This window comes from Psammomys obesus, unplaced genomic scaffold, assembly GCF_907164565.1.
Source record: "Psammomys obesus unplaced genomic scaffold, mPsaObe1.curated_primary_1811, whole genome shotgun sequence".
NCBI lineage: Eukaryota > Metazoa > Chordata > Mammalia > Rodentia > Muridae > Psammomys > Psammomys obesus.
The window spans coordinates 25,420,197-25,431,670 of NW_026596040.1; the positions used below are offsets into that span (position 1 = coordinate 25,420,197).

Consider the following 11,474-nt stretch of genomic DNA (forward strand, 5'->3'; position numbering starts at 1 on the left):
TTACATGCACACATAAGCATGAAGGACACTAGCCCCATACATGTCCACACAGTTTATCGTTGATTTCAACAGAGCGCCTCTACACTATGATGACCTAAAGTCATTAGGAGAAAAGTGATGGGCAATTTGACATCAGAGGCATAAGGCTGCTTACACTTAAAGCAACTAATTACAAAAAGACAAGTGAGCTCACAAGTGAGCTTCGTGACATAAACAGAAAAACAGTGTTTTGCACGTTAAGTAGTTGTGTGAAGGAAAAACCAAATCAAACACTGTCAGACCCAACCTCCATTTATAAAACCAGCACAAGTGGAAGCACATTAAGCGAAGCCACAAGGCAGGAATTAACCAAACTCATGATGTGAGACGCTCCTCAGAGTCATTTTTCTGGGTTTTCCTCCCACAAATAGACTGGGGAACAGAAGGAAAGAAAATGAATGACAAGGAGATACTGTTAGAAATATGATGAGGAAAACAACCAGAATCCACCATAAACTGGTGGTGACCCAGGCCAGGTTATCCAGACTCTCTAGACTGTTCTAAGATTTTTACATTTCAGAAAATTTCCATGACAAAAGCTTTCTTTTTAGCTTTTCTAAGGTATAATCAAAACTTTTTCTATTTATCATATACAATGGTTTTGGTGACAGGTGTTCACAGTTAAAATAAAAATTTAATATATAAAGATCCTAAAATTCTCAAAACTTACAATAATGGTCCCCATTAAATACAATCTTTCAGACACACGTAAGACACAAAACTTACCAAGTCATCTGATAGGACACACTGAAGATACCCTGTGCCATCTCGCAACACCAGAAACATCAAATTCTTTCCTAGAAATGAGAAACGAAAAGTCAGCCAGTCTCAAGGGACTCCAGAGTGCTTCATAATCAGCCCTACACAAAAGCAGCTCCGAGGTTAAGCAGCAGCAGTTCAGACTTCACCTATAGTAAAGTAATAAAGTAATAAAAAGAAGAAAAATGTGAGGATGAAGGTAAATATAAAAATCGACACCAACATGCTGGGGCTAGGGAGACAACTTGTGGTTAAAGTGCTTGCCATGAAAGCAAGAAGGGCAGATTTCAGATCCCCAGAGCCCAGGCAGATGTCACGTCAGGTAGATGTGGTGGCCGCTGTAATTCCAGCCTCCTCAGAAGACAGGATCTCCAGAGCAAGCTGGTTAGCTAGACCAGCCTTGTCAGTGAGCTCTGGGTTCTGAGAGACCCTGACTCAAACAAGTACGGTGGAAGATTAATCCTGAAAATTTTCAGACATCTGTCTCAGGCCTTCACATGCACACGTCCACACATATTCATGCCACACATATCCCAATATGCATTCACACACAACGAACACAGTGGGGAGGGGGCACAGAAACCAACTAGGATGCTAACTTAAAAAATAACATAAAACTCAGCCAGAGGTGATGGTGCATGCCTTTAATCCCAGCACTCCAGGAGGCTGAGGCTGAGGCTGGCAGATCTCTGTGAGTTTGAGGTCAGCCTGGTCTACAAAGCGAGCAGCCAAGGCTACAAAAAAAATCCTATCTCAAAACACCAATAAATATGTAAACAAATAATGAAATAGAAAATAAGCATACAACACACACACAAAAATCTGTGACCACAGCTGGGTATGGTGATGCATGCTTACAGTCCCTGCACTTGGGGAGGGAAGAGGCAGGGAGATCTCTATGAGTTCGAGGCCAACCTGGTCTACAAAGTTCAGGAATTAAATATTTAAAATTCCATATAAGCATGATGTGCTTATTATACATACCCTGATCTCTGTGATTACGAACAGGTGAAGTAACATCCAAAAGCAGTATTTTCATAGCCATGTTACATAGGAACCAACTTGGGCTATAAATTACTGTATCATTTAAAAAGAAGCACACCAAAAACCTAAACAAGCCCAAAGAAATGTTTCTCTTTGAGCTTTTTCTTCTAGGACTAGGTTTACTTAAGACTGAAAAGAGAAAAGCTGTCCCACTCACCTTGCCTACGTAGCCTGTGCACCCAGCCAAACACCTTCACTCTTTGGCTTCTATATCCTTCTAACGCAGAAATCTTTACCTGTCAGATTTAAATAAAGACAGTTTCAATCGTGTTATTTATCACAAACCAGCGCTCTGACTAATATTGCACAGATCACAACCACTGTTGGGTGTGGTGGTGGACACACTCAATCCCAGTACTTGCAGTTCAAAGCCAGACAGATTTCTATGAATCTAGGCCAGTCAGGAATACATTTGTCTCAAACAAAAACAAAACAAACAACAACAAAAAACTCAAACCAAGCTAACAGAAAACACCCCCCACCACCACCACCACTACAATACAAAAACAAAATCACAAATAAGACAAAACTGGGGGCAGTTCAGAATCAAATACTTTACTATGCTGGGTTTAAAAAAGAAAAATCCTTCCCATTAATGCAAAATTGGCAATGAGAGATACCTAAAATTTTTCAGATATTGTTACAGAAAACCTGTTAATAGATGAGCTCAGTTTGTCACAAGAGATGTGCCTGTCCCCAACAATCCCAGGCTAACAAGTTTCTCCACACACCCAGGCACCAGGAACCTAAGATAGAGAGGAAAAGCTGAAGAGGAACTGCTGAAGCAAGAAGTAGGGAGAGGCAAGGCGCTGCACACTCAGCCAGCTCAAGCCACACCCACTGCTTAGTCAGCAAGCCGTTTGGGTTCCAGAAGAAAACGTAAGTGCAAGCCTCCTTTCAAAGAACCATAAGTGCATTTGTAAAACTTGTGAAAAATCACAGACTTCTACCTTTTCACTTTGGGGTGAAAAAACTGAGAGTACAGAAGGCAAAATCTTTTGCCTCAAACTACCCAGCATAGACAGATGGTACCCCACATCCACTGCCTGTCATCACACATTTCCTAATGTTACTACCAAAATGAACCTCTAAAAGCCAACCCCAGCACTCAAAACACTGTCTCTCTATTCCTCCTTAGGAGACAAAATATTAGAACAAAATACGTGCATGTCCTGCAAACCCAGAAATGGCGCAGAGACAGCCAAGCCACAATACCAGAAATGACACTTACACATGCTGGCTCTGGCAAGCTTGGATCATTTTTAATGATAATTTTTTTTGCTTCCTCCAGGTTCTTTTCTCTTCGTAAGTTATCTTCTGCCTAATTTCAAAAAGAATGCAATCAGTAAATATAGTTCTGGGTGTTGTAACTATAAAAATGTGCAGTGGCAAACTCCTTAGTCACCTCTTTCTTCTCTCGAGAATCATTCTTCATCTGTTCTCTGTGCCACATCTTTTTAATGTTCTTCATCTGTGACTTAGAAATAACATCCCACCTCTAGAGAGCGAGCACAAAGATAGGCATCATTTTTAACACTTTATGTGCTCAGAAAACTTATTATTCACAAAACACAGTCTTGAGAAGGGTTTGATGCACTCTACCTCATTTTCCTTTTGTGAATCCACATAGATGGTGGGAAATGGCTCTTTTCCGACTGTCATCAAAGCCTTGCGTAGGAAGAGAGAGAAAAAAATTCCTCACCTGTGCCAAGGCACACAAATACTGGCCCCCATGAACAAAGGTAGTACTTCCTTTTTAATAAAGAAATAAAATTCTTGACAAGCCATTCAATATCAACAGTCAGCACTAGGAAGTGGAGCAGTTATCCCACTGAGATTACCTTTAGGCCTGTTTTAAATGGTTTCTCCTTGGTTCCATCTCCCGTTTCGTCACTTCCTTCTCGATCAGAGACATACAGCTCTGCTGTTTTTATAAAAATGGAAAGTTACTCATCCCTCATCAATAATTCTCCATCACTCAGCAAGGCAAATGCCAATTTTCTATCTTTGTAAACAGAAAAATCACCTGATTTGTAAAAACTCCCACAGTTCAAAAGAAGCCAACATATTATTTTTCCAGTCTCCCTTTTTTAAGACTATCCCACCTCCTAACACAATGAATTGCAAAACTGACTTTACAAAATGAGCTTTTTCATTATTTTAACCTATTAACACTTCTCTCTACTCGACTGCACAACAATAAAGACAAGAGTTTTAAAACTCATCCTGTGTTTATTAGATGCGGTACCTTAAAAGTCTGGGTGAAAAGGGGAGAATTTATTTAACCTTTCTGTGCTTATTTCTTCATCTATAAAATCAGGAAAACAATATGCATCATACAGAGTTGTACTGAGGATGAACTAGGACACGCTGCGAAAACGCTGTGAATCAGGCATCCCAGGAAACTATACACAGATAGCAAATGAAAATGCCAGTTCCTTCCCTGTGCTTTTCAACAGAAAGCGCAGAGGGCCTCACAACTGTGACATGGTCTCGGTCTCTTAAATCTTTTTATATTTTTACTTCTGCAAATCTCACAGAAAAACGAGGCTGTGAGATCAAAAGTCTTAAATCATCCCCAGAAGAACAACTCAAGAACAGCCTATCTGGGACTTCACTAGGTCCGATAGCCTTGCAACGCCCCGGGAATGACGAGATCTTTGCAGTGGGGCTGGGCCAGAAAGGCGGTGGCCGAGGGACCCCACAGGGGTGGGGCAGAACCGGACCTGGGCCACTGGTCTAGTGTCTAGGAGGCCCAGGTCCGAGGTTCTGGAGCGAAGGACCCCAACATATTTGAGAGTGCGCCCACGCTGCGCCAAGCACTAAAGGAAGTTCTGGAATTCGGCCGGAACATTTCTGTCCCGGGGCCACACGCAGGACCTCACTCACCTAGTACCATGTCTGCGGTCGCCCTGATCACCTCCGAGGACATCGACAACCTCACCACCACCGCAAGGTCACCCCAACGTGCACTGAAGGCTTCCTTGACTGAGGCGTTGCATCAGATCGTCTAGCGCAGCCGTCGCGGATGTGTGTCAGCGGAACGTCGGGCGACCATTGGCTATGGGAAGAGGGCGCGTGACCACGGCCGCCATTTTAAGTCAGGAAGGGAACACTTCCGGTTCGAAGACCCGGGGCTGGGTGCGGTCTCCGGGCTCTGGAGTCGGAACCGGAAGTCCACGGGTTGGAGTACAGAACTGACGTCAAGTTCTCGTCGTTTCCCAGCTCTGCGCCTAGCTAAACGCATTTCAGGTTCTACCTCTGAGGGGTTCAACCACCATGGAGGAAAGGGGCATTAAAAAAAAGATGTGTTCCTTAATTTATGTGTACGAGTGTTTTGCCAGTACGCGCCTAGTAAACGGAAGACATCGGATCTCTAGGAACCGGAGTTACGGAGGGTCGTGAGCTGAGAAACGGTCCTTCGTAAGACAAACGAGCGCTCTTAAACTCATTCCCCGAAAATATACTTAAAAAAAAAAAAAAAGAAATTGTGATGAGTTGAACATCTGCAGACCTCCCTAATAGAACAACAGTTTATATAGCATTTACTTTTAAAATATGCAAGAAGATTTGTATAGGTTTGTTGCAGACATTATGCTGTTTGATATAAGGCGTCCGTTATTTCATTGTTTGCAGGGGTCCTGTTAGCAATCTTCCCTAAGTAGCGAGGGATGACCCTGTGTCTGGCGAGGGATCTTCTGTCACTAGTCAGATTATGGGTGTCGTGTCTGGCCAGGATTGGTTTAGCGGTCCCAACACGAAGTGGAGTTCGGGAAGCGCTTGGTTACTCTTCTAGACAGCCCCATTTAACCCGATCTTCCTCCAGACGCTGACGTTTCCTTGCTGCAGAGCTGAGAAAGGCACTTCCAGAAATAGACGGAAATTTGCCAGTGCCCTTATTGATTGACTCGCCAAATGAATTGTATTTAATAAGTGGCATTGTTCGGGCTGTGGCCATTTAAGGGGCGCTCTGTTCTTGTGGTCGCCGTGTTCCGGATCGTTCTAGTCTCGCTCCTGGGTCCATTTGGTTTGCTGTGCACAGTAAAGGGTATGTCTGGATTTAACTTTCACCATAGTTAACCTGCCTAACTTCCGGGCACACGGAATCCGGCGTCGGCATGTTGAATCCGAGCAGTTTCCGGCTTCCTCTCCTGGGTTCTGTCAAACTCATAAATGTCTTCCAATAGTATTTGTTCGAATTCAGTATTTTGCTCCACAGAATAGATTTTGGAAAGAGAAGAGGCACAAATCACTGTGAGTTCTTCTTACTCTGTCCCAGCCTGGGAAGGGGTGTAGTTTATGGAAGATGTAAGTAAAGTGTAAAAATCTGTATCTGCAGACAACAGTGGAGAGATCTCTATGAGACTTATCTTAAGGAACTGAAAATTCAACTTCCCTCTGACCTTAGAGAGTTAAATTTAAGCACATGTTAGTTTGTTTATTCCTGGAGAACCTTTTCTTCTGTGATCCCCAAGCTGCTTCATATTTGTCTGCAAGTGCCCAGGAGCAATAAAAAAATCATTCAAAAGCTAATAGCTCATTAAGGAGGATGAACTTTAACTTGAGCAATTAGAACTCTGAAGCTAGATACTTAAAAATAACATAACCTTTTGTTTGTTTTTTCTTTGTTTGTCTTTGGAAACAAGGTTTCTCTGTGTAGCCTGTCCTGTCCTAGACTCACTTTCTGGACCAGGCTAGCCCTGAACTCAGAGATCCATCTGCCTCTGCCTCCCTGAGTGCTGAGATTACAGGCATGTACCACTGCACCCAGCTAATAACACAACTCTTATTGTATTTCCTCGCTCCATGACTTTGACCCAGTCTCTAACCTCTTGAGTCTTGGACATCTCCTTTGTAAAATAATAGCAACACATCTCTCAAAAAGTAAAGATTATAATAAATGATAAAGTACACAAAAATGCCTACTATGTGTTTGACATCTATCCTAATCTGAAAAATAAAGTGACATTTGGCATTCTTTTGTTCCCTGGTCATGCATGAATTAAACCTTCAACCAGATTTCCAAAGATTCTAACAAACTCCTTACCCTCCTCTCCATTTCTCACCTCCTCACCCCACCCATCTTCCTTTGGCTCCTGATACTTTCAAATAATAAGAATCATTACTGAAAGTTGCTCTAAACCCTGGAAGGTATGAGGATTTTTTTCTTTCATGAGAGGATTAAAAATACAGCATCCTTGTGAAGCAAAGATGGGAGGAGGCCATGGTCTAACCTTTCTCATTAGGAATCAATTCTCCCAGGGGATAAAAATTAACCTTTAGCGTAGAGGTCAATTTGCCCATTGAGGATCATCTTGCAGTTTCATTACAAAACAGTATTGTCCATCCAAACTGCGTGATGATAAATCATTCTGTGGAAATAAAATGGAGGTGGGGGTTCTGGTTGCCATCCATAGAGAGTCCTACATATTTTTCAGCTTCTTTGTTTCAGTTTTGTTTGAACATTTTGTGCTCACTGGATACTCTAATGACATAAAGAACTATTTCTAAGAGTAGAGTGTTAATTTACACTTCTGGAGAATTCACAACAAAATTTGAGTACCACAAACATGCACCCAGAAGGGCTCTTGAAAATTCATATATTTTTCCAAGACTGTGATATTTCTTTACATATCTATAGCTATAGACATATAGGTATATAAATAGTTCGATATAGATATTGATACAGCTTGGCTTGCAGAGAAAAATATTTAATGGAACCAAGAATTCTGATACAAGATACCCTGTACACAGCTGTCCAGAGAACAGAAGAGATAGCAAAAAAACCAAAAAGAAAAAAAAAAAAACCCTGTATTTTCATGATGGTAGTCAAGAGAGAAGATAAGTCTTTGCCCTCCTTTAATCCTAAGAACTACCAGAATCCTAGAATAGCCACTGCTATATGTATTCTTGATTAGTGGACCAGTTGATGAATACATGAGTCAGAGAGAAGCTTAGGCCAGTGTGCCTTTCACAGGGATAAACGTAAGTTTATCAATACTTAAAACATAAGTAATCAATCCCTCAATACCCTGAAGCTTCAGGACCAAGCAGGTACCCAGCCATAAGCACAGGCCCAAGTGTGAGCATCACCTCAACTGTCCAATAGGAAGGTCTTTTCTCCAGGCTTGCTACTGTATATATATGTGTGTGTATGTGTGTATATGTACATATACATATATAATATATATGTATATATATGTATATGTGTATATATATGTATATACATATATGTATGTATATACATATATATGTATATACATATATATATATATGTATAGTCACTGTTACAATGGACTCCACTCAGTCCTGCCCAGAAAGAGCCAGGAAACCTCCAGGCTTCCTCCCAAGGCTAAAAGAATGCAGAAGTTAACCCTTAATATGCTGTGCTCATAGAGGCTCATGGGTAGCCAGGGAAGGTCTCTTTCCCAGATGATGGCCTCGGGCTGCAGATGCTCATATTTGCCCTGAGGGACCTGAAGGTAATCCTCTCACTTCTTGATTCATTACAAATGGCAGGTGCCACCACAATCCTCAGTGCCCCCAGGGCGTGACCCTGTGGAGCCTGAAGACCCATCCTTGGAAGCTTAAATCCAGTGCAAAGTCATTTCAACTACCTTCACCATCCACTGCACTCTACACAATCATAGATACTAATGACATGAAACAAAAAGAAACTATGTTTTTAGTTCCCCTAAACCAAACCAAAGTATGTAGCTAAATGACACCCTAGATTCCATCTTAGGCTTTCTATCACCGTGATAAACACCCTGACCATGGGGGAAAAGTGGTTTGTTACACTTTCATATAACTCTCCATTATAGAAGGAAATCAGGGCAGGAATTCAAAGCAGGGGCCTGGAGACAGGAACTGAGGCAGAGGCCATGGTGGAATGCCGCTTACTGGCTTGCTCCTTGTGACTTGCTCAGCCTGCTTCTCTTATACACCCAGGACCACCAGCCTAAGGAGTAACAAGACCTTCAATAGCCTAGATCCTTCCACATTAATCAAGAAAATGCCCCACAGGCTTGCCTACCGCTCGATCTTAAGGAGGCATTTTCTCAAGTGCAGCTCCCTTCCCTCTGATGACTATAGCTGGGTCAAGTTGACAAAAAGGACTAGCCAGCACTATTGACCCTTTGCCAACTTGACAGGCAACACATCACTCTTCAACTACAACCTTTCCTTTCTCATTTGTCCCCATCCTAGTCACTGTCCTATTGCCGTGAAGAGACATCATACCGAGGCAACTTTTATAAAAGAAAGCATTTAAGTAGGGACTTGCTCACAGATGCAGAACTTAGTCTATTATCACTGTGGCCGGGAGCATCACAGCAAACAGGTGTGATACTGGAGCAGTAGCTGAGAGGTACGACATGATCTACAAGCAGAAAGAGATAAATGGTGGGGGTGGGGCATGGCGTGGGCTGCTGAAGCCTCAAAGCTTCTCCCTCCCCAGGGACATGTCCACACCTCCTACTCCTTCTAATCCTAACAGAGTTCCACTCCCTGGTGTCTAAACATTCAAATATGTGATCCTATGGGGAACATTCTCATTCAAACCACCGCAGTCCCCAACATTTCATGTTAATATGACAGGACAAAACATTCCAACTTTTAAAAAGTCCCACAGTCTTTAAAAACTGAAACACTTTACAAAGTCAAGTCTTTTTAAAACATTCAAAGCCTCTGGAATATCCAAGATCTCATGACGATAGGCTCTTGTAAAATCAATGATCAAGCTAAATATTTTCTCATTTCAAGAGGGATGAGCCAAGATCCAGTCAAAAATCTGAATAAAGCAAAACAAAAATTCAACAATGTAAAAAGTTCAGATCTTGATGTCTGGGACTCACTCATTACCTTCTGAGCTCTAAAGGACCTTGTCAGCTCCATTTCTCTGGTTTACCTTCTGAATCACTGAGCACTTGTCTCCTAGGCTTAAGCCTAGGAGCTGTTGATGCTGATCCTCCCACCATACTAGCATCTTCAAAACTCTGAGGGTCTCCTGCTGCAACTTGGCTGTACCATCACCAGTAGCCTCTCCTGGGCTCCCTTCAGGGACTGCAACCCTGCCACATGGTACCAAGTTTCAACTTCTCTCCTGATCCAATCACAGCCAGGTATGGTGGCATAAACCTTTAATTCCAGTGTAGGGTAGGTTGAGGTGGGAGCATCATACATTCAAGGCCATCTGGAGCTATGTATCAAGACTTTGTCTCAACAAACAAAAGCCACAGTAACAGTAACCAGTGACAGACCAGTAGGTAAAAGAACAAAAGAGCTTGATGGGCAAACTGTGAGATAAGGCCTGGAGGGGGATAAATGATGAATCTCCGGTTGGCCATGGTAGAAGGCTGACAGTATCATGCAGCGTACAACCAGCTAGAATGTTTATTTGAAATCATGGATTTATAAACCTGGGGCAGCGGGAGGTGAATGTGTTTGATTCAATGGGGTCAGGGATACTTTATTTACATGTAGTGATACTGTGCCTCATTTACATGCAGTAACACGGTCCTATCACAAGAAGGAGAACACAGTACTTAATTATCCTATGGGTGGGAGAATCTCCAAGTACAATTGAAGATCACTGCTGAAGACTATGATCCTTTGCAAGGTGGGGTATTTCTAGGAATTCTCAGCTGCTTGCTGGACCAATTTTTATCAGGAAAGGGTCTGGCCTGTAATCTGCTCTAAGGGTTATGTGACACTTCTTACAAAATCTGGAGTAACCCAGGTCAGAAAAGACTTTTAAAAGGGAGAAAAGGGAGTCTGTCCTCACAGACCGAGCGCAAATGGCTACCTGAAGATGTCAGACTTCAATCTAATCCAGCAAAGCTACACACACAGTTGTTTTATAAATTCTTCTAAGTCTTTGTCTTCCCACATGAGATCTAGAATTAGCTTGAAAAAAAAAAAAAAAGAAGAAAGAAAAAAGATAAAAAAAAATTAGCTTGAAACTTGTAGAAAATCTATGGGGTTTTGGTTGAGATTACATTCCTTTTGTGCACCACCCTGCCTGCCCTCTCACATGAAAGGGAGCCATCAGACACAGTTCTATGCCTGACCCAGTTCTTTGTCTTCACAACAAATCATGTAGAGCTTTCTTAGTTTCCCTTGGTTTCCATTCTAGTGTCATCAGAAAATACCTAACTTCATTTAACCAGTCCCCTCTCATTGATTTCCAGCTTTGCCAATGTTTTAGTCATCCCCTGTGGTAGTGCCAAGATTATCAATGTGGTTTCCCCTGGGGGGGGGTAGATAAGCCTGCACAGTGAAGCCGAGAAGTACAATGACTAGGTCAAAGGGTAATAGCTTTGAGATTTTAATGGATATTTCTAAATTGCCCATATCAAAGTTTCATCACTTTATAGTTCTATCAGTAATAAAACAGGTTTGTTCAGCACACAGCCTCAACAGTGTGTTATCAAGCCTTGCTAAACAGTTTCTCTTTGGTAAGGTAAAGCATCTATGTATATGTATGTATGTATGTATGTATGTATGTATGTATGTATGTATGTATGTGTGTATCCATCTATCTATCCATCCATCCATCCATCTAGCCATCCATCTAGCCATCCATCTATCTATCTATCTATCTATCTATCTATCTATCTATCTATCTATCT

General features: G+C 42.0%; 1 protein-coding gene across 2 annotated transcripts in view; it reads right to left on the reverse strand.

The window, feature by feature from the left end:
* Nars1 (asparaginyl-tRNA synthetase 1) overlaps positions 1 to 4,914 on the reverse strand; it is a 12,965-nt gene extending 8,051 nt beyond the window's left edge. Inside the window, exons 1-7 of one of the 2 annotated variants that reach the window (XM_055622598.1) lie at positions 4,732 to 4,914; positions 3,684 to 3,763; positions 3,445 to 3,510; positions 3,248 to 3,340; positions 3,074 to 3,163; positions 2,000 to 2,078; positions 766 to 836 (exon numbers count right to left, since the gene is read on the reverse strand). In XM_055622598.1, coding sequence (XP_055478573.1) covers positions 766 to 836; positions 2,000 to 2,078; positions 3,074 to 3,163; positions 3,248 to 3,340; positions 3,445 to 3,510; positions 3,684 to 3,763; positions 4,732 to 4,774 — 522 coding nt within the window. In that variant the 5' untranslated portion in view covers positions 4,775 to 4,914. Of the gene's footprint in view, positions 1 to 765; positions 837 to 1,999; positions 2,079 to 3,073; positions 3,164 to 3,247; positions 3,341 to 3,444; positions 3,511 to 3,683; positions 3,767 to 4,731 lie in introns of both variants that reach the window. The other variant, XM_055622597.1, reaches the window with a different exon arrangement.
* Positions 4,915 to 11,474: the final 6,560 nt, after the last annotated feature.